Raw genomic sequence first — 25,369 nt, forward strand, 5'->3', positions numbered from 1 at the left:
TTTGATCCCCAGCTTTAAGCAGGGAGGAGACGGCAGGATTGCGGGGTCAGGGACCCGGTCGCACAGCCTGGGGTGGGGGCGGGTCCGGCCCCTGTGGCTGTCCCACCTGCTCCACCACCCCGCCAGGCCTTTGTGGTGTCAGAAGAGGCCACGGCCCTGAAGAAAGCTTGCGGAATCTAAGCCCGTGTTGAGAATCCCTGGGCTTTAGTCACATTTTTACCGCCTTGTGCCCCCTCCTGAACTCTGGTGGCCCCTGGCATGCGTCTGGGTTAAGGAAACAGGACACCAGGGAGAGTTAGAAGCCGGTTTGGCTTTGTCGGAGGAAGCTGAAAAATCGCACTCCGGCAACACAGACTAGTCCCTGGCTTCGCCTCCGGTCACAGAGTGATGGCAGCGGGGCAGGGGGCACGGAGGGGCTGGTGAGAAGAAGCACTTTCTCCGAGAGGGCTTGATGGAGAGGGCTTTGGCTGGTCACCCGTGCATGGGCACCCCTGCTGCGCCTTGCTCTCCCCTCTCCCCAGGCCCTCCCCATACCTCTCCCTGCCTTGCATCTGCCACATGAGGTCACTGGGCACCTTCCCCCAGACCGCAGTGGGCCCCTTGCTGTGGAGCCAGCTGCCCAAGGACGTGCCCCAAGCGCCAAGTTCACGTTCCTAGCTTAGTGGGAAGGACACTTTGCCAAGTTAGCTGGGGTGAGGCCGCTGGAGATGTCCCTTTGGCTGTCATGTTGGTCCCATTCAGGATTTCCAGATCCGAGCAGCATGACGACTTCAAAGCTAGGCTTGTCCCTGGTTACTCAGAGCGAGCTTCCCCTCTGGGTCCTCGGTCTCCTTAACTCAGCAGGAGAATGCGCCTAAATCAGGCTGCACGCTCACATGCCCCTGACGGTCGGGCAGGTCACGTAATGCAGGCAAACGGGCCAGCGTGGGGGGGCACACAGTGAGCTCTACCATCTCCGGCTCAGGGGCGGCCGGCCCCCGCTCTGCTGGAAGGCAAGAGGGTGGACCTGAGGGGGCCCAGGCCCCAGCACAGCCTCCTCTGCAGGGAGGGAGGCAGCCTGTGAGTGGCTCGCTGGGGGAGCAGCCCCCTCCCGGGGCCTCTGGGCTGAGTCTTCCCGCCAAGGCCTGAGCCTGACCAAAGGCAACTCCAAGGCCGAGACGGTTCTTACTCAACTGTTAACCAAACGCATCTTTGTGGGGTGCCCCACCCAGGCCTGCCACGGCTTGGAAAACAGTTTTCTAAAGGGACTTACACCCCAGCGCAGCTCCTTTTTGGGAGGGGGAGTTAAGTAGGTCATGGTTGTGTTGAGACCGTGCACGGTGACCGAGCTGGAGAGCAGAGAGCTTTTATGGAGAAAGGTGCTGGTAGGCGATGTTGGGCGTCTGCCCTGTAGGAACCGAGGTTGTGCCTTGCCAAGATGGGCCGCTTGGCTGGCCGGCTCGTCTGAGCAGAGGGCAAACAAGAGTCTGAGGGCTCATGAGAAACTGTTGCCCCTCCTTTAACTGCATAGAAGAATCTAAATTGGAGGTCTTTCCAGAATAAGTGTTATTGCCAGAGATAAATTTTATCTGAGTGGCCCATCTGTGCGGCAGGGCAAACATCTAATTACCAAACATCTGGTCTTCTTATGGTCCCGTGAGGAACATTCCTTTCCTTTGCAGTCCCACAGCCCTACCCCTTCTCCTTTGTTCAAAAACGACGCACAGACCTCATTCGGCCTGTCTTTGCAGTTTCCGTGTCTGTGTGGATTCCCCATCCGCGCTCCTACTAAATTCGGTTTTCTCCTGTGACTCTGTCTCACATCACCGTGATTCTCAGTCCAGCTCGAAGGACCTCTGAGGGGACCAGAATTCTTGCTCCCTGACAACTCTCCCTAAAAGCCACTTCTTAGTTCCCTTTTGAGGAACCCCTCACCCCTGCGAAGTGTAGGAAGGTGAACGGGTGCCCCTGTTTCTGGATCCCTAGCATGGTCAGGGCAGACCTGAGACCTGGTTGGAAGGTGTGGGCGGAGGGCTGACCAGAACCTTTGGGCAATATTGTGCCCCCGGATCCCCTGATTCTCCCCCACATCCTTCTAGTAACTTCCCATGTTGGCTTCTGTGACTCGGGCTGTGAAGAGCGGTTGCTCCCGGTGGAAACAGTGGCAGAGTGTGTGGAGGAAGCCCCAGACCCAAGATGCCTCCCTAGGACTGGTGCCCGGGGGCTTAGTGGGGCCTGGCCCGGCCTCAGTCTGTTCTAGATCTTCAAGCCCCCAGAGAGATGTATCCCTCTTGCTCGTTCTCCTCTCCTCGCTAAGGAAACCCGGGCACCTCGGGCTGTCGTGTGTGTCTGGACGCTCTGACCAGCAGAGACTGCTTCCGTTGAGGGAGTGAATGATTTAACTTCCAGAAACGTCCAGCCCCGGTCTCTGACTCTCAGCTTAGAAGTTAGCTGTGATGGGCTGAAACCTCTTTAGCTTTGAATTTTAAACTGCTGTGTGAAACAAAACCCCACCTGGGCTGGGATTTACGAGGTGCCCTCTCCAGGCCCTGGGCTGGCACGGCACCCTTGGGCTTGGCAGCCAGTGGTCCCGGAGATCTAGTGCTCTCTGCTTGGGAAGGCGTCTTGGGGCGAGGGGCTGGGGGGCTCACGGAGGGTGAAAATGGGGCTCCATGTCAGGTGGCAGCTGCCTGCCAGGTTGAGGTGCTCTGTCTGAGGTGTGCAGCCCCCCTGACTACGACAGCTGTCCCGCTGTCCCGAGAGGGGTCCCGGCGCTGGACCCTGGACTGAGGAGAGGAGGCCCTTTAGCTCACAGGAAGTAGAAAAAGTGTTATTTACAAAGAACATATTAAAAAAAACCCTGGAGAACTGAGCCCCCCCTGCCCGCCCCACCCCACACCCCACAGCGGAGCTTCCTTGCTTGCTGGGATCAGAGTCTGAGGAGAGAGCCAGGTCCTCCGGGTGCTGCCCCCCACATGTCTGCTTGGGGAAGGTCTTGTTTCTGGGCTGTCCCTGTCATGGCTCCCACATGGGGAGGGACAGCCCAGCTGTGTTGGGAGTCTTCCCTGGGCTGGGATCTGACACCCGCAGCGGCAGGGACAGGGGACATATCTGAAGGTTCCCTTGTCTCTGTCCATGTTCTAGCTGGGGCAGAAATCATTTCCAGGCAGCGGATGCAGACTGTCCTCAGGAGATAGGTCTGGCTCTTGATGTTTCGTGCCTGGTGCCTGGTTCTGTGGGGAGAGAAGGAAACAGGTCAGAGGAGGAAGCCTCACACCCCGGAGATGGTCCACGGAGGTGGGGGATCGGCCTCGAGCCTCTGGTTGGGCAGGAGGCGAGGACCCAAGGAGCTGGTGCTTCTCCGCAGGGCCGTTCAGGGGTCCCGGGGGCCAGGCAGCCGGGCTCACCTTTCACAGCCTCTGAGTCCCGTGCAGGTCGTAGTCACTGTCGGACGAGTTATCGGGCTGGGTGGAAACACGACGCAGGGCCCCTTCCAGAGCTGCAGAAAGGAAAGAGAGCTTTTGCAGCAGGCGTACCCCACCAGGCGATCCAGAGAGAGCCCCTCAGAGCCCAGGGGGCCTGCAGATCACAGGGGCTTTACCAGCTGATGGCTTGATAGTCTGGTATCTGTTCTGATCAAATCAGTGGTGTTCACTAATGATACCGAACTCCAGGCTCCCTGGGGCTTAACTGTTCGTGCCAGATAGGGAGCACTCAGTACAGGGCTTCCGCAGGCCCCCGCCAGCTCTGTGCTGCCTGGAAGGACTCCAAGGGGCCTCATTTACCATCCGGCCCACAGGGCCCTGCGGAGACACTGGCCTGTTAGGTCGCAACAGTGGTGTGGCTAATGGTGTCCCAGCGTACGCTTCTCCCGAGCTGAGTGACTAACAGTCTCGGGGTTGGGGGTGGGGGAGGCAAGCCCAGGACGGTGAAGGCTGGATCCCTTCCATACCCCTCTGGGACAGCTGTCAAAGGGCAGTGAGAGCTCCTTCTCCCCCAAGGCATCCCTTCTCCAGTGATCACGTGACCTGTGCTGCAGCTGGCCTCCTCCCCGGAAGCAAAGGGAGATAGCTGCTTACCTGCATAAGCAGAGACCTGGGAGTTCCTGGGCGGCTGACTGTATTCATTCTCCACATGCGAGACGGTGGCGTTCTCAACCTGGGACCGGACGGTCGCCGTGTGGTTGCGATGGAAGGACACTGAGCAGAGGCAGGGGACAGTGTCGTTAGCCTCCCTGGTCTGTTCCTCCTCCTCCTTCCTGGTAGGGGCTTAGAATTTCCCACCGTGGGATAGGGGAGAGGCAAGGGCACCCACAGCTTCTTCAATGCGTCCCTCTACTCCTTTCTCCCTGGGAAGGTTCATTCTTGCAGGGGCCAGACTTTTAGAGCAGCTTGGGGTTGGCTAGCAGTCTGGTGGGGTGGTCTTCCCGCCGATCAGTCATTCATCAAGCATTTATGAAGCAGGGGACTGGCACACAAGTGATAGGGCGATATCATCCCTCCTCTCCTGGAGCTAAGGGGCTTTATATTGTAAGAGACCTCATAACACATCCTGCCTAGCAAAAGGAAAGGAAGAATGTGGAGTGGGAAGTGGGACGCATCTTGCAAAAATGCCCATTGAGGTTCCAATAAGTCCTGAAATACAGAACCAAGTCTAATGTTGCTTAACTCACTGATTTCTAAATCTATGTGACCATGGATACCACCTGTTAACATCTGTTGACCACAGTCCCACCTTAGATGAGTATGGGGTGGTTAGAGGCCTCAAGTAGTTGCAGCTGAGGGAGGACCTTGCCTCCCAGGACACTTACTGTTCTGGTTCATTCCTGTGGGGCCAATCCACTGGCGCTGTTTCTTCTGGCGGACTAGGAGACAGGAAAGGCGCATGAGGACGAGAGTGGGCAGCCATCATGGGAGGGAAGGATGGGGAGATGCTGGGGGAAAGGAGGCAGGAGGCGGCAGGTGCAGCTGAAGGAGGGACTGCTGGACTTCACCCCCTGAAGCCTTTCGGGGTCTCAGTTTTCTGATTTGCTCAGAGGGTAACTGGACCCACCTAGAGCTAAAGGAGCGTGTTGAGGGGGCTGCCTCTTCAGAAGAAATGACCACGGGGCATTAGAATAGAGCCTAGCGCTAGGGACCTGGCCGACGCTGCCCATCTCCAGGCCTTCTCTTTTCAGCCCCTCTAATCCACTCCTGTCTCTGAATAGTTCTTTCCAGAGTTCTGCAAGGCAAGGATACCAGCCCCTTATATTCACAAGGTGTGCAATCGCCCATTAAGCAGATGAAGAAACAGAGGCTCAGAAAGGATGTGGCTCCATCAGCATCTTGCGCAGTTGCTAGGGGGTGGAGCCAGGTCCGGAGGCTGGGGGAGGGCCCCTGGTTGAAAATGGCCACGCCCTCTCCTTGGCCGGGGGCGGGGGGTGCGTCGTGTGGACCAATCAGCGCTTACCATGTTCCTGACTTTCTCTTTCGTTTCGTGAGGGCGGGAGAGGGGCGGGGCCGGGTGGCAAAGCAGAGGTGCCCTCCTCCGCCCCTCCCGGGTCCCCTTCCAAGGGCTTGAAAGGCAGAGGGTTTGGGGCACCCGCACCTACATTTCTTCACCAGCTTCCTGTAGGCGTGAGGGCCGCACACCACCAGCAGCACTGCCAGGAGCACAAGGGCCAGGACGATGCTCACCACGGTGCCTGCGCCCAGGCCTGCCGGGTTTGGGTCCTGGCCTGGGGGAGGCAGAGAGGTCAGGGCGGTCCTGCCCGGGGCATCGGAACTGCCTGCTCAGAGGGAGGCTGCTGGCCGGCTGCCTGGCTTCCCCTGTTCCCCTCCTCCTCCCCGCTCCTTGCAGTCATTCACCAGCGTGGGCAGAAGGCAGTCATACACCCGCCTCTCCACGCCTCTCTCCAATTCTCTGCTACCCATCCATCTGTCTACTACCTGTCATCCAACAATTCATCACCCAGCTGTCACTGGCCACTCTTGTTACAACTATTTAACGTTCTACCCTTTGCCAGTTGCTTATAAGCGATCACCTTGCCATCATATGCTAATAGCCATCCATCCGTCCGTCTGTCCATCCATCCCTCTTTTATGCGCTATTCCATTACCATTTCTCTCTTGCTTTTCTATCTAACATCCTGGAAGACTAGAAGATAGACTGAGAGCTCTCTCATCCATTACGGCCAGTCTCCTCTTTATGGCTCATGTTCATTGCTGTCTGAGCACCATTGCCAGCCCCGTCGCCCCCACCCCCCAGTTTGCCACCTTTCCTTCCTTTTCTAAGGCTCCGCAGCTCTCTGTCTAGTCCTTGAGCCTGTCCTTCAGAAACACGTTCACTGATTAGGTCCTAGAGGGAAAATCCAGAATGTCCCTCTGCCCCCGGGGCTGTGGCCAACTCACATGTGACAAACACCCTCCTGCAGCGGGTTTTTTTCTCTTGAAGCTGGTGGCACTGGGACAGCTTCTCCTGGGGACAGGAGAGGCCATGGGAGGTCTTCTCGGCGGCATCCAGCACCCGGTAGGACTTGACTTTGCCGCACTGCTGCTCCTGGCACACCTCTTCCCACCGTGCGGTGCCCTTGGCCCAGGGGACGTCACACAGGACTTCCCATTGCTTGCCCTGGCGCACCTGCACGGTGCCCTCACACAGACTGCTGCCCCCCACCAGGCGGCTCTGCACCTTGGGCTGGAAATCTGGAGAGGAGAAGCAAAGGAGGGCAGGTGGCAGGTTTGGAAGGAGCTCCCTTGGTCCCTAGTCTATGTGCCTGACCACTGGAGCCATGTGTCGCTGGCCAAGAGGGGGCCCTGGCAGAGCCCAGCTAGTGGGGGGGGGGGTGCTGGGATCACCTTCCTTTCTGTTCTTCCCTCCTTCTCACATCTTCTAGCATTTCCCCCCAGAAGCTCTTTCCCTGGTATGTGTGGGCAGCTGCTGGTAGCTATCCTGAGATGTGACATCATGGGTGCTTTCAGGGAAGAAGCTGGCCGAGTGGCGATGCCCGTGGCAGCCACGGGAGGGAGTTGGCCTCCAGGCAGGGGAGGGTAAGAGAAGAGCAATGAGAAGCAGGCTGCCCCTGGGTCCACGTCCCTCTGAGAACTGTCCTCTCCTTCTCCTGCTGCTGCTTGGGAGACGGGAGGGCTTTTCAGAAAGGAGAAACTGAGGCCCAGGGATGGGAAACACTTCCTCCTCTGGGTCCTGGCAGTTCAGGGGTGGGACAGAACCCAGGAATCCTTCTGTCCAGCCTCCGGGGTGGCTTTCATGAAAGGACTGAATCCATTTCTGTTTGTCGGGGTGGGGCCTGGGCTCCAGAGCTGAGGCACACCTGTGCTCAGGTTAGAGTGAGCCGTGCTCACACCAGCTTGGCCAGTTTCCATAGCAACATCCGTCTAAAAGGCCCTAGTAAATGTTCTACTTAGAACAGAATTTCATAGGCAAGACCTCCCCATCTGGTTTTGCAGGTTGTAGATGGCAGGAGGGCAAGGTGGGTCAGGGGGAGAGACCCTGGGGGCCTGATTCTACCTGGAGGGGCCGGTGTCTCGGTGTCTCCCTAATCCACACCAGGTATCCAGGGGCTGGGCGGGGTTGAGGAGTGAGGACCGGTGTGCTAGCGGGAAAGCCCAGTGGTCCAGAGCAAGGCTTCCAGAAATGTGCACACACCCCCCTAGGACCTTGCCGAGATGCAAATCGGATTCAGGGCCTGAGCACCTGCATTCCTAACCAGGCTGACATAGCTGGTGCTTTTGGTAGCGGAGGCTTGGACAGCAGGCTCGGGAGTGACGCTGCTCGAGTGGAAATCCCTGCTAATGCTCTGTGATATTGGGCAAGAAATTTAACCTCTCTGAGCCTCAGCTTCCCTATCTGTAAAGTGGGGATAATAATAGCACCCGCCTCCTCAGGTTGTTGTGAAAATGAACGGCCGTCCTGGGAAGGTCTCTAGCACCAAGGAAGTGCTCGGGAAGTCTGACTTCTTATAGTCCGGACTGGTGATGGGGACCCACTCCCTCCCAAGGCATGCTATGATTGTTCTTACTCTGATCTGTGGCCTTTTCCTCCTCTGTTTTCCCAGCGATCCTGGTTTTGGGGTCCCTAAGACCATCCTTTTGGGTCTCCTCCCCTCAGCCACACCCAGATTCATCAGTCTTCTTGTCATTGTGCAGGAGCGTCTGCGGGGAGCTCTGTGGGGACCTGCTCTGGGCTCCTTCTGCCTGCTGTGCTGGGGAGATCTATTTGTCACCCCTGCTCCGGCCCCATCTGTCTCTGGGATTTACAAACTCCCCTCCTGGAAGGCTGGTCCCCTCTCAGTGCACCATCTGCTTCGATCCTTGGCACGAGTCACAATTCCCACCTAAAAAGCCTTCTCTCCTCTGTTCCAGCAAACAAACCCCTGCTCCTCTCCTCCTTCCAAACCCCCGAGGAGACCTTGCCTCGTCCTGGAAGTCCTGGCTGATCCCACCTTCCCGAGCGGCAACCTGTGCGTTTGAGCTCGTTCTGTGTTACTCTGCGGAGATTTCCAGGGCATTGGGTGGGAGCGTAGCCTCGCCCTCTCTTTCCCTCCCGTTCTCCTCGGTGCCCAGTGCCCTGTGCTCCATGCAGGGGTTTCCGGGAACAGGTGATGATGGACGATCTGGGGTGCCCCTTGGGTCCTCACGGGGTCTCACTCACCAGAACAGACAAGGGCCAGAGCTTGGCCACCCTCATAGGGCGGGACTTTCCTGAAGCACTGCTCCAGGGACACACAGCTGGCGTTCTGGATCTCCCATCGAATCGGCAAGGCCTTGCTCTCCCCCGGATCTTGGGTCCTGGTTGTCTCGGCCTCTGGCAGGTGCTTCAGGAAGGAGCCACAGTGGAGGGCGGCGCAGATGCGGTTCTTCAGGTCCTGGGTCCGGTCCTGGTCCTGCTCCTGGTAGCTGACGGCCCCCCCCAGGCTGCCGTAGTAGAACTCCACCACGCCGGCGCACCGCAGGCCCCGGGGCCCGGCCACCAGCTGCAGCCTGGGAGGAGCTGTGGAGGGACGAAGCGGGGAGCGGGTCTGAGTGTCGCCCAGCCGGCTGTGGGGATGGGGGGGCTTGCTTGCTGCTGGCTTTTCAGCTCCAACACGAGGTCGAAGGAGAGACTGGCCGACCTCTGTGGGGGGTGGTGAGCTCCCAAATGTTGCCCAGGACCTACTTACACTAAACTTTGTCACGTTCACCTGAAATTCCAATGCAACGGGGCATCCCATGTTCTTATTGGCTAAATCCCGCACCCTGCCCCCGGGAACCTCCGAATTCTCTTACCTGTGGGCTCTGGAGTGGTGGTGGGTGGGGGGCTCGTGGGTGGAGGTGGTGTCTTCTGAGGCTCTGCAACAGATACTCCGATGAGGGAGGGGCAGGAGCCCCAGGAGGGAGGACTGGAAGTTGGAGGGAAAGAAGGTGGGGTCTGGGGAGGGCTGGGGGTACTGGATGATTTGGAGAAAGACCTAGAACTCATGATGTAAGTGCCACTTGCCCCATTAGGCCCACTTGACCCACACGTTGTCTCTAAGCATCCTGTGGGGGGGGCGCAGTGCCGGCTCATTTTACCGCTGGCAAGTAAGGGTTAAGAGGAGGCGCTAACGTTAGCAATGGCAGAACCAGGTTTTCGATCTCTTCCAGCCCCCGCTCAGCCTTTCCCCTCCAGTTTCCCACCAGTTTATGTGTCTGGGGGGGTCGTTGTTGTACATTAGGACCCCCCTTCCACCTGCCGGCTTGGGCCCCAGATCCCAGGCCCTGGGCAGCCTCCCCCAGGGCTGGTGCTCAGGCCCAGGGGACCCGTGTGGCCCGCTAGTCACCCACCTTGGCAGATCAGGCTCAGAGAGCTCCTCTGGCTGGCCTCACTGTGGCTGCAGTTGGAGAAGGACCCCAGGCGTCCGTAGCAGGTGACCAGGTACTGGGGATTGTTGAAGTCAGGGAGGTGGTCCAAGACCAAGGCCTTCCCGCAAGCCAGGCTCCGGCAGAGTTCTGAGGCCTGCATGTAGTCCTCCCTGCGGTTCGTACCCTGGTTCCAGCTCCACCGAGACACTGTGCGCCATGCGGACCTGAGGAAGACCTCCAGCTGGCCCTGGCACGGCGAGTTGGAGCCTGTCAGTCTCACCATGGTTCCTGGGGGTCAAAGAGGTGTGTGTTTGGGGGGTCCCCTCCGTGGGAACCCTCCTCTGCCCTCTCCCCACCAGGCTCCTACCCAGCCAGGCTGCCTTCCATCCCGGGGGCCGCCTGCCTGGCTCCCGAGAGCTTTGTCCGTGGGGACACGGCGAGGAGTGGGGGCTTCCCAGACACCCAAGCAGTCCCCCAAAGCTGGTCCCCTGGGGCTGGGGCTGGGACTGGAGACCTCAGAGCAGAGGGGAACTCAGAGCAGCGGGCAAGGGGTTACTCAGGACCCCACTGTCCAACAGGATCGCCCCACGCTGCAAACTCTGCTTCATTAGAAATAGGGCCTGGTGCCTGTTCTATTTTTCTCTCTCTGATTTCTCAAACGGCTGTCGTTGAAGTACGATTTAGACCCAGTGAAATGTGTGCACGTGAGAGTTGTTCAGGGGAACTTGACGAACGCATGCACGTCTGGAACTACTGCCACACTCGAGAGGTAGACATGTCTGTCACCTGGAATGTTCCCTCGTGCCCAGGTGTGGCCGATTCCCCTGCATCTAGCCTCAGGCGCCCACGGATCTGCTTTCTGTCACTAGAGACGCGTTTTGCCTCCTCTCCAATGTTATGTACGGGGAATCACGCAAATCGTGCAGCGTGTTTGTGTTTCTGTTGTCCTGTTTTTCTCGTCGGACCCCCTTCCTTCGGCATCCGGAGTTTCTCTGCATCGTTGCACCCACCACGTTCCCTCTTGTTGCAGAATGAGGTCTCGCTGTGTGGCTGTGCCACGATTTGTTTATCTAGCCACTGTTCGGCTGCTGTGAACAAAGCCGTGTGGGACGTTCCTGAGCCGATGTCTGTCTGTGTGGGCACGTGTTCCATTTCTCTTGGGTAAATACCGAGGAGTGGAATTATTGGATTGTGGGTAGGAATGGGACTAGGGTGATTTTATAAAGCTCCGTGAAATAAAAAAGAAGGATATATATATTTGCACCTGCATAGATTCTAGGAGGAGAGAAAAGATAGGAATCCATGTGGTTGTTACCTGGGGTGTTAGGGTGGGGAAGGACTGGGCTGATGGGGGACAGAAATGGAAATGAGATGTGTCACTGCAGGTCTTTTTATATTTTTAAAGATTTGGGCCAGGCAGCTGTATTACCTGTTTATGATTGATTTCTTTCTTTCTTTTTTTCTTCCTTCCTTCCTTCCTTCCTTCCTTCCTCCCTTTCTTTCTTTCTTTCTTTTAATGTAAAAGGTTTTTCCAAGTGATTGGGAGGTGGAGGTTTTTCCCTGGTTGGAAACTTCTAGGCAGGCTACCTTTTTCTGGGCTTGAGCCCAGAGCACAGGGCTAGGGCTTGGCAAGGTCACTGGACTAGTTTGAGACAAAGGGGGCTTGTCCAACTCCTGACATTGGCAGGATGTTCTGCCCCTTTCCCCCAGGGAGCAGACTCACCGAATTCTCCCCAGGGAGCGGATGTTCTCCCCATTTTATAGGTGGGGAAATTGGGGCTTAGAATGGACAAAGCACTTGCTAGAGCTCAGAGCTAGAATGCCACCGCAGGGCTCCAGGTCCTGGACAGGGGCCTGCTAAGGCCTCTACAGCTCCTTCTGGTTGCACGTGGCTTCATGAGACCCTCCAGCACATGTCTCCCAAAACACATTCAGCATGATGTTATCTCAGGAGATGTGAAAGAATGAGGTCTGGGGTGAAATGAGTCTGAGAACGGCTGAGTTAAAAAGTACTGAACAGGTTTTTTTCACTGCAGGACTTCTCAGAGCCTTTTCCAGGCCGGCATACGGAGTCATTCTCCAGTGAGGGACGTCTCCAGTGTCGCCTAGCTTTTATCCAGCGCATCCCAGGAGCCCTGTTTGGGAAACACTAGCCTCTTCAAGTCTGACCTTGAAGGCAGGGCATTCCACATACTTTACAGTCTGGAGCAGCCCCTCTCCACAGCGTCAGCTGCAAATGCCTTTGATTGGGGAGATCTGGCAGGACCAAGTAGGAAACAGGACTGAGCAGGGTGCGTTGAGGGTCAGTATGTTTTCTGTGCATGATGAGTGGGTCCCAGTAATGATTATCCCAAGAACTAGCATTCAGGTGGCACTTTATGGCCATTGAGGGCACCTGTAGGCACACGGGCATCTAAATGTGTATGCTTGTGTGGGTGTCCATATCTGTGTGTGCTGGGGTGCTCTCTCGCTCTGTGGGGGTGGGGTTCACTCTGGCAGGTGCCCCTACAGCCCGATGGAATCATAGCTGCCCCCATCAGTCCCTGGTCCAGGCCTCTGTATGGCTCTTCCTTACCTGAGTTCTCCCGGTAGGGCCCCCCGAGGCAGGAAGTGACTGCGGAAAGGAGAAAGGAGGGTCAGGAAGTGGAGCCTCCCTCTTGCCCCCCACCCCACCTCACACCTGCCCACAGCCTGAGTAGTGGCCTCTTCTGCACCCCCCTGGTATGGGGTTCCGAGTTCCATACTACACATCAGAACCCCTAGGTGGGTCATGAGACCAGCTCAGTGGGTTGCAACTATCCATGTTTTCCCCATTTTAAAGCTTTACTTTTTATATAAACATCAGTAAAATGGATTTTCCTCTGGTGCATAGACTAGGAAGAGAGAATGTTAGAATACACGGTTGGTTGTGAGGATAAGGGATCCCTTTCTGTGCATCCGGCTGCAGTGTGAAACCCTCGTGAGCACTGCTTTCAGTCTAAGAGAGCTTGAACTTCACAGCTGGAGAGAACCAGAGGAATGACCGAGAATGGGAGCCCCCAGCATCATTTGCTATTTTCTAGCATCCTGGCGGCAGGATGGGCATGACAGCAATGTATCTTCAATGGCTCAGCTTCTGGAGGAGGAAGTCAGCTCGGAGATGGGGGGGCGGGGCGCCGAGGTAACACAGCCAGGCGGCACAGTGCTCATCTGTGGCTGGGGCGGAGGTTGGATTTGGGTGGACCTGGGGGGGTGCACTTGTGTGGCCTCAGAGCTCCCCTCCATGTTTGCCGCTCAGCTCTGTCAGCCTTAAAGTCGGGCCTCTGATTTCCTTCTGTCTGACCCCTGGGCTGGCTTCGTAGCTGAGAGCCGGAACAGTCAGGGTGACGACTTTAGGAAGTAAATGGTTCCCTTGAAATAGCTTTGGAGAAACTGTTGCCGTGTGTTTAAAAAAAAAAAAAAAAAGTGTGTTTTAAAATGCCTGTTTTTCCCTGAGTGTTCTGGAGCTGGTGGTAGAATTGTAAGGGAAGACAGGCCCCAGCCAGCTGGCCCTCTCCTCCCAGCCAAGGCTCCCGGTAATAACGCCCGCATCGCACTGTGAGGTTTCCGCATCTGGTGCTCAGAGCTGGGGGTGCTGGAGCCCTTGGGGCCTGGGGCAGGCACGGGGAGGATAGTTAGGGAGTTTTGCTGGCCTGAGGTGCATGGAGAACCAGACAAGAGGGCTCACCACTCCTGCTTCCCACTCGAGACCTTCATATTCCCCAGTCAGCATTCATTCTTAATAGCAGCTACCAATAATTGAGCACCTACTGTGTACTCAGCACTCAGGGTTGCTTCTAACAGATATCATTGTTACTCTTCACATGGCTCCATGATGTGAGTTGAATATATTCATGGTGTCGGTGTTGGGAGAGGGAGAATGCCCCGTCAGGCGGGCACTGTGAGCACCTGCCAGGGCCTGGATTCAAACCGTGAGTCTGCCTTCCAAAACCATGCCACTGCCACCTAGTTGTGCCTCCAGAGTGCCAAGTTGGGGGTGCAGAGATGAACACAGCCTAGACCCTGACCCTGAGGGGCTTGAGCCCCCAGACATTGGAGCCCTTGGGGACAGGGACTGGACCAGACTGTTCTCGCAGATCTCACACAGGATGACCTATGCCTCCTTCAGAGAACATTCTTGGGAAAGACTGAACAAGCTGGAGAACCAAGTAATATCCCCAAAATGCTCTTTGAGGAAGGGAGTCTAGGAATCCCAGGGCTTTGGCTCCCTCTGGGTGCCTGATGTTCTCGGTAGAGCAGCATTTTCTGGATTGTCCCTCCTTCACCATCACTGTCACTGTCACCACAATCACCATGAGTACCATCACCATCATCATCACTATCACCATCACTGTCACCATCACTACCTCCATCAGCCTCACTGTCACTACTATCGGCATCATTACCATCACCACGACCACTATCAACTTTACCATCATCACCATCATCACCATCACTATCACCATCACTGTCACCATCACCATCACCATCACTACCGCCATCAGCCTCACCATCACCACCATCATGATGACTGTTAACCTTCAACAACAACACCGCTATCACCATCACACCCATCACCATCACCATCACCATCAGCCTCACCATCATCATCATCACCACCGGAAACACTGTTAGAGTTCACAGTTACCAGGCATTTATATATGTTAACTCTCTCAAACCTTACCACAGCTCTATGAAGTTGGTACTATAGTTGTTTTTTTTAAGATTTATTTATTTTAGAGAGGGAGGAGAGAGCATGTGCTAGTGAGGGGAGGGGCAGCTGGAGAGGGAGAGAGAATCCTCAAGCAGACTCCCTATCCAGCACGGAGCCTGATGTGGGGCTCCAACACCCGACCCTGACATCACAACCTGGCTGAAACCGAGAGCCCGATACTTAACTGACTGAACCACCCAGGCACCCCAGTAGGCACTATTATTTTAATCTCCATTTTATAGTTGAAGAAGTGGCGGAAAAATAACTAACTTGCTACGCAGCAGGTCACTGCTGGGGCTGGGACTCAAAGCCAAGACATCTGTCCCCGACTCTGTGCTCGTGACTGCTGGGTCAAGCTGCCTCCCGTCCCTTCCCCAGCTCCTGGCATGTTCACGGCGTACGGACCTGATGATCGGGAGTGAACTTGGAATTCCGTTCCGTTAGTGAAACATGCCATCGGGAGCCTTTTCCACGAACTTGCTCTGTGATCTTGGCAAGTCACTCAACCTCTCTGGGCTTGGTTTCCTCATCTGTAAAATGAGGACGTTAGATGCCACCATCCTCGGCTTCCTCTCCATTCAGACTTCTCTGATCTATAACCTTCAGGTCCTGATGTATCTCAGTGGCTGGCAGGGACTGGACAGAAGTGGGCGGTGAGCTGTGTGACTGACCCGGAGCCTTCTGGACGCTTCTTCTTTCTGTCCGTACAGAGACATGCTCAGGTTTTCATTGTCCAAGACCTATTTTCATTCTCTTAGAGGCTCCTCACAGGGGTGTGACCAGTAGCCTCCTTCCCTGGAGCCCTGCAGACAGGCTCAGGTTCTCTCTGGGCCCGTCCGGGGCTGTGGCTTAGCCAGCCCCGTGTGTGGCTGAGGCCCATGGCTCTGCGGCTACCGGAGCTGTCAACAGAAGCCCGGAGACCCCGGGGCCCATGAGGGACGCGAGGCTCGGATGCCCTGGCCATTTCCTAATCCGCCAGCCAGGGCTGCAGCTGAGCAGCTGGGGCCAGGAATGCGAATCCTCCAAAGGGCCTTTTTCTCCCCTGCCCGCCCCCCTTTGGAGCCCCCTGATGTCGGGCTTGGAGTGGCCGAGCCCAGGCCGCGTTCAGGGCTGAGAAAGCCCGGGAGAGCTGGCCAGCACCTCTGAGGCACCCCACGGTCCCCCCGTGTCTGGAGCTCCAGCTTCCAACTTGTGATGGATTCTGCAGCGGAACATATGGATTTTCGCATGATGTGGGAGGCGCGGGGTTATAAATAGCCTGCTGTTCGTTCAGGTCAGGATTTGCACCAAAGGCGTTTTCCAGAGATCCGCAGACGTCGTTTGGGTTTGGGAATTGTTGGCGAATGTTCCCTGTTAGCGGTTCCCCTTTGCGGGACTCGGTAGAGCTAGAGCTTGGTCCAGGCTGGCCGGCCCCGGGCTCGCTCCCAGACCCTGCTGGGACCCGCGCACATCCTTTGCAGTGGCCACGTGCTGGGAAGCAGAGGCAAGGCGGCGGGGTCCTGGCGGGAGCTGGGATGCGACTGATGGGAACAGTGAGAGTGAACACTCACGGCACTCCTATTTGGTGCAGACCCCAGGGCGAGCCTTCTGTGTGGGAGACCCCACTCCCGACAGCCTTACTGAAGGGGGCTGCCATCACCCAAGTCTCCCAGATCAGGAAACAGAAGGACTTAGCCTGGTTTGGAAGTCAGATGTTCTATTTTTCCAACAATAAGTCCATCTAATAATCTGCAAACGTCTCATCAATTCACAGCGAACACCCCACATCGGACTGCCTTTTGGGGGAGTTCTGATTTTTCTTCCTTCCATCGTCTGATGAGAGGCTGACTTGGGAGATCAGAAAGCCCCTTTTCTGAAACGACACCAGTCAGCAGAGCGGGGTCTACCCCACGTCCGTATCAAGCTTGAGGGAAACAAAGATCACGAAGTCCCCAAATTCTGCTTCTCAGTGGAGCACCAGAGGTACAGGCTGGTTTTTGGTCAGGAGTCTCTTTATGGGCAAGACATACAGAGAGTCCCACCGAGCTTATGCTGGGAGAAGCCTGGGGACTGGCGCCTGCGGAAGGAATGGCAGATTCGGGCCTCTAATCCCGTTTGCGGGGCCTACGCCAACCTGAGGATGTGAGCCCATCACAAGCACGATGGCCGTCACAGTCTACGCTGTGATCACTCTCTCGCTGGTGGCCTGCTGCGTCCGATCGAATTTGCATGAATTTCATGCCACATATGTATCTCCACTGTGACAGGGACGAGCCCTCCGTTTTGTTCAGAACTTCACATATCCCAAAGTTTTTTTTCCATCCACAGCCCTGTGAGGAAGGGCCCATGCTCATTCTCATTTTCAGATCAGTAAACTGAGGTTCAGAGAGGCTGAGTGACTTGGCCAAGGTCACACAGCTTGCTGATGGTAGCGTCAGGACACGAAACCCCATCACCATCACTTTACAGGGCCCTAAGGGAATCTGCCACTGGGAGACCCTGGAGCCAGCTCGCCCCAGGGTACAGATAGGGGAAACTGAGGCCAAGGAGGGAAGGGCTCACCCTGGGTGTCTCCATGGGTGTCTGTGGGGGCCCAGAACCCTTTTTGCTTCTGCCAATCACCACCAATTGCCTATCCTGTTCCCACCACATCTGTCCCAGCTGAGCCCCAAGGGAAAAGGGAGTTTCAGGGTTCCCGTGGGAACCGGACGTGATGATGGTGATGGTAGTATGGACCGAGGAAGTGATCTGGGGCTACAGTTCCTCATCTGCCACTCAGAACCCCAAACCAGAAATCTTTTCTAGTGCACTTGCTGGGAGGGTGTTTGCAGGCTTTACGAGTCTCTCTTAGGGTGTGAGTTCACATTCCACTGACTGGGAATGCGTTCAGTTAGTGGGTGTTGCTGGAGACCTCATTGGTGGGTGATGAGCACATAGCACACGTGCAGTATGACCCATACTGGAAAATTCCCAAACACGTCTTGCCCGAGATCCGGAATGAGGGTGTGTGGACCTGGAAAGGTATAGGGGACCATCTACTGTCCTGCCAGGGCCCACACGGCATGCTCGCTCCCTTCCTATAAGCCGATGCCCAAACATTATCTTCTCGTGAGACCCCCTGCACCCTCCCTGGGTAAGCATGGCACCTGACACTGCCAACCCCCCAGCCCCACCCCACTCATGACCTCCCAGCACCCATGCCGTCACTGTCTCCCCATCACATCTAGACTCTTACGTTGGATCTGCCAGGGTGGGGATTTCGAAGGTTCAGTCGTGTCCCCAGCGCTTAGAATAGTGGCTGGCACATAGTAGGTGCTCAATAAAGGCTTGCTGTTGGAATGCGCGAATGAACCAGATTTACAATTGCATTGACCTTGAAACTGAGTGCCCTGGTCATCCCCATTTTATAGATGAGAAGGCTGAGATTCTGAGAAGCATTCTTGTCATTTGTGAGGGGCCCTACAGAAATCATGCCCCAGTCTGCATGACTCCAAGCCCCACACAGCCCCTATGCACGGGCTCACAGACACGTGGCACACACGCACACAGCATGCACACATGGGCTCACACCTGTACCCACACACATGCACACATACAGACTAGTGTTCAATCAGTTCCATCAGGGGGTTGAAACCCCTCCTTGGTCTCTGTGGGGAACACCCTGCTGGAGTGTTGGAGCTGGACAGAGTGCCCGGAAGGGCCAGTGCTGGCCCCGGGGCCCCCAGGTTCCTTTATTCCCCACTGGGTGTGGGGAGCTTGGGCTGCTGGGTGCTGGATTCTTTTCACCTAGAGCCAGCAAGGGCCTCAGCTTCTGCATGCTGGGACAGCGGGCCGGGGTAGACTGCCCGAAGCTAGGGCCCCCGAGGCCCCCGTCTCCTGTGGGTGCCCAGCCCTTCTTGGCCCTGTCCTACCTGCTGCGTTTGCCCTTGCCAAAGGGACGCGTCTCCCTTTTCTCTGCCTGGCTCCTTCCTGCCTCGGTGTCTCCCAAAAGACGCCACCACCTCAGAGAGGCCCTCGGGGAAGAGGACTGGGAAAGAGAAGGCTCGATGGCCAGGCTGGCATCTGGCTAGACTCCCCACCACGTCCTACCCGACTTGTTCCCTGCTGACCCGGACCCTGGTGACAATGATGGTAATAATAACTGGGACCATCGATGTTTACTGGGCACTCGAACTGACATTCCTTCTCAGAGCCTATATATAACCCTACGAGATATGTACTCTTATTATTTCCATTTTGCAGAGGAGGAAACTGAGCCTTACAGAATGGTCCAAGGTCACCCAGCTGGCAAGCGGCAGACCAGAATCTAAACCGCAGAGCCCATGGCTTTGCCCCAGTGCTGGTTTCTGCAGTCCTGGTGGACGGGCATGACCCTCAGGGCTGCCTGTACCCCCCAACCCCCACCCCGGCAGGTGAGTCCCAGGCAGGTCGGGGCTAAAGGCAGTGACAGAGGGGACCAGATGTCACTACCACCCCAGGTGCATCATAAGCATCTTTGTGCCCCAAAGGTCCCCAAGTCACAGCCCTGATGGCCAGCCAGGAGACACAGCATCTCTGGGGCTCCAGTGGCCAGGTGTCTCTTCCTGGAATGGCTCAAAGGGTGTGCGTGCTGTTGGCGCCCAGCCCCAGCCCTGGCCCTCAGCGTCCCCTGCCCTCATCATCCCCTGCCCTTGGTGGGGACATTTCTGCACAAGGTAGTTGTGACCCGAAGCCCTTTTCCTACTTGTGGGAATGGCTTTGGTGTGTCTGAGCTCTTAGGGTGACAGGGGGCCTCCAAGAGAGCAGGGGTGCTGGGCGGGGGTCGACCCTGGTGCTCCCTAGCGGCAGAGCCTGAGCTTGGCTTCTCGGCTTTTCTAGAACTCCGGTTTCCCGACTATAAAATGGGGGACACTGGGCCCGCCTCCCTCCTAGGCTCTTGTGAAGCTTACAGAAGAAAATGGCTTTAAAGGCATTTTGAAAGCTGGGGGCCACAGAGCGATGGGAGTGTTTACAATCCACCAGTTCACACAAACGCACCGGAAAGCATGAGCTCCTGGGGTTCTAGATGGTTCCCGCACTCCCGGGGAAGGTGCTGCCTCCCGGTCTCCCTGACCCTGGGCTCTGCTGGCCTCTGGGAGCTGCCCGATCCTGCGGGGAGCCTGGCCCATGATGGGCTTCAGATGGGAGGCCCAGGGAGCAGGACCCCGTGCCCATCCCCAGCTGGGAGCCTGGCCAGCCGCCCTGCCCCGGCGGCGTCAAGGCCCCCGTCTGAGGAATCCCCAGGGCCAAGGAGGCCGCAGCACCTCCTCAGGAGGGTCCCATCTCTGGGCCTCTGCTCTGGGGACAGAAGGCATTTTGTGTGTCTTGCGGTTCATGCAAGAAGAGCTGTGTGAACGCATGTGCACCTGGGCATCATCACAGAGGCACGGTGGATGGCAAACCTGCGTTCACACACACACACACACACACACACACACACGCTCGTACCTACTCACCCTACTCACCAACCTGTCTAGGAGGGACTGAGGCTCTCTGATCAGGCAGCCAGTGGCCCCCAGGTCCTTTTCCTCCAAACCAGGAAGCCATAGCCCCCCTGTTCCCACCTGGCCTGAGGTCAGCATCTCTCTCGCCCCACAGTACCCTCCAAACCCTTGCGAAGTGGTCAGACCTCATCCAGTTCACCCCCAGCATGTCATAAGTGGGGAGCCCGCCAGCTTCCCATGACTCCCTCCCAGCAAACAGGAGGCCCCAGGCTTGCCCACCTGTAGCCTGACCCCCAGCCAAGCTTCTCAGAGGGCCCATGTTCTGCAGCCCCTGCCCTGGGCCTGGAGTGAGAGCAGACCCAGTTGTGCGCTCACAGCCTGGCTGGCCCACCGGGCTGCGGCTCCTCTGGGACAGAGTCAGGGGGACTTGGAACTAGGGGAGCATCTTTGACACACGCGCAGCTGCCTTCTCAGAGGCAGCCCCCACCCTGCGGCGGCCCACTGTGCTCAGAGTGCCATCAGAACCGCCCAGGAGACCAGGGGTGCCCTGGGTCTGGGTGTATCTAGGTCAAGTCCGGACACTCAAGGTGGGCGAGGGGGGGCTGGATGGGGGCTGAGAGTCTGATTTTGCCTGGGTCCCACCTGGAAGGGTGCAGGAAGACCCTCCACAGTGCAAGAATGAAGCTGAGCTGGGACAGGTGGTAAAGGGATCGTGGGGAGACAGGCAAGGTGGCCCCAACCCTCCCTGATGCTCCAGAGACGGGACATGTGCGCCTGCATCAGACCAAGTTAAGAACTGGCATCTCCCCCCTTGCACCCCGAGTCCCAGGAGCTCGGTACGTGCCTCGGTACTCACCCAGCACCCCCAGCAGGTACAGGGCGGCCGGCGACGGCTGCTGGAACCCCATGGGCGCGGCCTCCTCCTGCCTCAGCCCTGGCAAGCTCGGCACCCGTGGGTGAAAGGCGTCTCGTCCTGGGTCTCCCTCTCGGGGAGGAGGGGGTGGGGTGGGCAGGCGCGGGCAGGGGTGTGACAGGGAAGCAGGCAGTGCGAGACCTGCGTCACCCGTGTTTGAAGTTGAACTGTCAACTTCCTCCCGGTAAAACCATCTGCTCCTGTTCGAATGGCGGCCCTGGCCTCTGACAGCTTCCTGCCTGAAGTGCCCAGGCTGGGGCAGTGGCCCCGACCACACCACGCTGGGACGGCGCCGCAGCGTGGGGCAGCTCTGGGCCCGGCTGCCGAGAGGGAGGAGACCTGGCCTCCCTGAGGGTGGTTCTGAGGGGGTCGGGGGGCAGGCGACAAGCTCCCCAGGCAGGGGTCTCACTGAAATGGCACTGAGCTGTGCTAGCAGGGGACAAGTCGGCGTGGGGGTGCCACACCAGTTCTTGCCAAAGGCACAGTGGTGAAAACACCAGATGAAACCCTCTGTCTCCTTTTTGCGGGAATGAGGTAGGAATTTGAGGTGAAGCCCCAGGTGGTGGTATTTTACCATAGAGCACGGAAGAGGGCTCCTCCATGAATGCTGGGCATGTGTGTGTGTGTGTGTGTGTGTGTGTGTGTGTGTGTGTGATCTCCTTGTCGGTCTGCATGATTTCTATGTCAGCATGTGTGATCTCCATGCAGTGTCGCTCCCGCAAGGGCTGGAGTCAACCTCTGGCCTGTTGAGGAAGAGCAGGGTGGCTGGGTTTCTGCAAATTAGCTGGGGGGCGGTGGTACCTAGCGCGGGGGAAGGGCTTCAGCCCCTGGGCCCCGGGCCAGGTTTGGTCCCTCTGCTCTCCAGGATGGGGCAGACCCTGACCTGGGCTCCTTGGGGCTTCTCATAATGTGAGCCACACCAAGAGGCACACAATGGTTCAGAGACACCGAGCTGACTGTGAGCAAGTGTGAAATCTGAAACGAGTGTGAAGGCTTCCCAGCCACACCCTTCTGACCCTCTGCAGCAGCTCTGGCTCCTGGGCCCAGCCTTCCCTGAGCACCTGGCTCCCCAGCATTCCACCCCACCCCATCTTCCCTTGGGGGGCTCCAGGTGCTTGCATCCGCTCACCAGAATGCAAGACTGGAGGCCGGATCAAAGACCAAGGACCTTGTGACAGCTGTGATTAGGGGCGCAGTGAGCAGTGACCACCTCGTAGGATCAGGACACAGCGTTAGCATCAGCCCGCCCTCCAGACCCTTTGCCCTCACACCCATCCTCCTGTCTTCAGACCCTGAAAATCCCAGACTTTAACTTTTTTTTTCTTTCTTTCTTTTTTTTTTTTTTAGAGAGAGCAGCCTGCCCTCCAGACCCTTTGCCCTCACACCCGTCCTCCTGTCTTCAGACCCTGAAAATCCCAGACTTTAACTTTTTTTTTTCTTTCTTTTTTTTTTTTTTTAGAGAGAGCACACATGCGTTTGAACAGGGGTGAGGAGGGGCAGAACGAGGGAGAGGGAGAGAGAGAATCTTGAGCAGGCTCCATGCCCAGCTCTGAGATTACGACCTGAGCCACAATTAGGAGGCCAACGCTTAACCCACTGAGCCACCCAGGCACCCTGGAATCCCAGAGAAATTAATTCACTCATTCATTCATTCAAAGGAATTTTGCCCCATGCTAACCGCCAGGGATGCTGAGATGAAGACAGACATGGGCCCCATTCTGCTTACACTCCAAGGACCCCTCTGGATGATTTTTCTCTTACAGTCTCAGTGTTCAGCAAGTGTGTATTGGTCCCACGAGCCCCACGTAGCAAGTGGCCCTTCACAGGCCCGGTTCACACTTGGTTTAGAGAGCTGTGCTGTGAAAGGGAGAAGGCGTTTTACCGAGCACCTCGATGAGCCCGGGGTGTGGCCTCTTTTATTTTTCCCAACCATGGCAGGCAGAGGGTGGTTTTCCATGTCCATGAAGACACTGATGCTCAGAAAGCAATGCACTGGGCCTCTGGAGGCCAAAACGAAGACTTGAACGCAGGTTACTCTCTCTCCCTGCCACTCCCCCCGCCCCCACGAACCCAAAGCAAAGAAAACAAACAGAAAATTTGGCTTTTTATGTGATCTCGAGTCTTTCTCACCAGCAAGGGTGGGGGTTCCAATCCTTTCTTTTTGTCTTTGGAAAACTGAAGGCAGCTCAGGGTCTGGGGGCTTGGTCCCTGCCCCTTCCCACTGGAAGGGCACCTCCACCCAGGGCTTCCCCACTCCCCGGACCTGGTGGGCTCCCTCTTTGGCCTCATCCAGCCCTTCCTCCCGGTCCCATCCCCCTTGAGTTACCCCTCCCACCTCCAGGCTCGCTGTCCCCAGCTCAGACCCCGGATCCCAGGCCGGAGTTTCCTGTTCTCATCACCACACTTTCCATGACACAAGAGGAAGTCAGCTGGGCCGGGGTTGGGTTTTCCAAGCAGCCCAGCAGCCGTGGGGCCAGAGGTGGGGGGCAGGGAGGGGGTGAGCCACCCCCAGGGCCCGGGCCTCAGTACCTTCTTGGCCTCTGTGAGAGAGGCACCTGCCTGCGCTGCCCTGGGCCCACACCAGGTAACCCCGGGGTGTGCGTGCATCTGTCTGCTGGTCAGTCAGCCCCTCTGGGCTCTGTGACTCCCCAGCGTCCCCAGAAGTTGCCCTCTTGCCAGCGCTAAGGGGCCACGGGGACAGATGCAGGGGGAAGGGGAGGAGTTGAGCACTGGGAGGCAGGGAGGAGGGGAAGGAGGCCCAGAAATGTGACTGGTGCCTAGTAGGTCCTCAGTGTTTGTCGAATGAATGAATGAATCTGGGGGATGGTCTGGTGGCCGGAGGAGAGGCCTCCGCTCTGTGAGTATTTGTTAAATGACTCAGTGACCTGAATCCTTGAGAACCTTGGAGAGGGGGGCCCGCTGTGGGGAGCAAGCTTTGCAGAAGCACCCCGCCCCCCCTCCATATCAGGAAGTGCATCCTTCCCCCAGCTGTGTTCCCGCTCAATCAGATCATTGGTGGGAGTGGGCTGGGGGGAGGAGGGAGAAAGTGGGACAGGATAGGATAGGATTCTGGTTCTGGATGGACAGTTGAGGGGCACGCAGGCATGGTGGAGGGGCTCTGGCCCAGGCAGGCACCTGCACATGAACCCCAGCTTGGCCCCAGATGGCCAGGTGGATGCTCAGGGCCTCTAGATGACTTGTCTGCAAAATATGGGGTTGGATGATCCCAAGGCCCATTCTCTTATGGTAGGAACCCTCTGGGGTTGCATCAGTCCGTTTTCTGTTCTGGGACCTGAAAGGTCTGACTCTTTCTTTTGTGTGAAAGGGTGTCAAGTGCTGGGCTTTCGGTAAAGGGCCGAGGGCTGAGGACGGGAGGTTGTGCGGATAGGGGTGTGCTGGCTCTGTGAGGTGGCTCGGTGTGTGCATTTCCCCCTGTCCCAGGTAGGTGGGGCTGCCCTCAAGGCCCTGTCCAGCCTGCAGGGACAGGTCAGGGCGCCTTTCCCCCAGTCTTTTTTTTTTTTTTTTCTTTAAGATTTTATTCATTTATTTGTCAGAGAGAGAGAGAGAGCGCGCCGTGGGTGAGCTCACAAAGCAGCGGGGTGGGGGGTGGGTGGGACAGCAGGCAGAGGGAGAAGCAGGCTCTCCACTGAGCAGGGAGCGCGATGTGGGGCTCCATCCCAGGACCCGGGTACTGTGACCCGGGCCGAAGGCAGATGCTTAACCGACCCCACATCTCTCCCAGCCCCACCTGGGAGCCCGGTTGGGCTCTCTGCTAATACTGGCCTCACACCCCGGTGGTGAAATCTTGGGGCCATGACTCAAGCAAGTTCCCGAGACTCCTTATCTATAAATCGTGATGTTTTGAAGATGAAGCGGAATAAAATGTGTAAAGAGCAAAACGCACTCCTGATGTCTAAGAAGGCTTCTGGGAACCTTGATTATATTGTGGTGAACATTTCAGGGGGTGGGGAGTTGAGGGGTTTAGGGATTTGGAAGCTGGCTTTCCCCTCTGACTTGGTGACCTTGGGCAAGTTGTTTTCCCTTTTGGAGACTTCCTTTGTAAGAAGGAGTAGGGAATGAGCCCCGGTTCCCATCACAATGACAGGAAGGGTGTATAAACCCTGGTGCACGTCCCTGAGTGTGAGGGCCCATCGGCTGAGGTCTACACCAGCCAGCCCCAGGACCTCTTCCCACTTCCTCACTGGGGCTGTGTGCACGGAGGCCCAGCAGATGCCCTTGAACGGACTGACCTGGGCTTTCACCCCGGCCCCTGCCCCACACCCCCGGACCTGCAGCAGGCTTCCCCACGGCGGGTGTGTAAGAAACACGTCCCCAGCCCCTGGCCCACGGTGGGTGTGAATCACATATGTCAAGGACTCAGCGTTCACGGTTTCTCTTCCGTTGCTCCTGAAAATAAGACCGGACTTGTTGCATCGTGGGGCACGAGTTCGGATTGAGAAAATAAGGCCGCCTAGCAGAGAGAGTA

The 25,369-nt window shown here is 57.1% G+C and overlaps 1 protein-coding gene across 2 annotated transcripts; it reads right to left on the reverse strand.

The window, feature by feature from the left end:
- Positions 1-2,785: 2,785 nt before the first annotated feature.
- CD5 (CD5 molecule) lies at positions 2,786-20,955 on the reverse strand. 2 transcript variants are annotated; one of them, XM_080815190.1, is made up of 11 exons: positions 20,827-20,955; positions 12,373-12,411; positions 9,780-10,085; positions 9,243-9,305; positions 8,629-8,967; positions 6,369-6,662; positions 5,570-5,695; positions 4,790-4,843; positions 4,059-4,178; positions 3,387-3,478; positions 2,786-3,212 (listed from the first exon to the last, which is right to left on the reverse strand). In XM_080815190.1, exons 1-10 carry the CDS (start codon positions 20,876-20,878, stop codon positions 3,390-3,392), a joined length of 1,482 nt encoding a protein of 493 aa, XP_080671316.1. In that variant the 5' UTR covers positions 20,879-20,955; the 3' UTR covers positions 2,786-3,212; positions 3,387-3,389. The 2 variants fall into 2 exon arrangements, with proteins under 2 accessions (XP_080671316.1, XP_080671315.1); XM_080815189.1 differs by having other exon boundaries at positions 4,059-4,247.
- Between the last annotated feature and the right edge of the window lie 4,414 nt (positions 20,956-25,369).

The sequence above is a fragment of the Martes martes genome (assembly GCF_963455335.1).
Source record: "Martes martes genome assembly, chromosome: 10".
NCBI lineage: Eukaryota > Metazoa > Chordata > Mammalia > Carnivora > Mustelidae > Martes > Martes martes.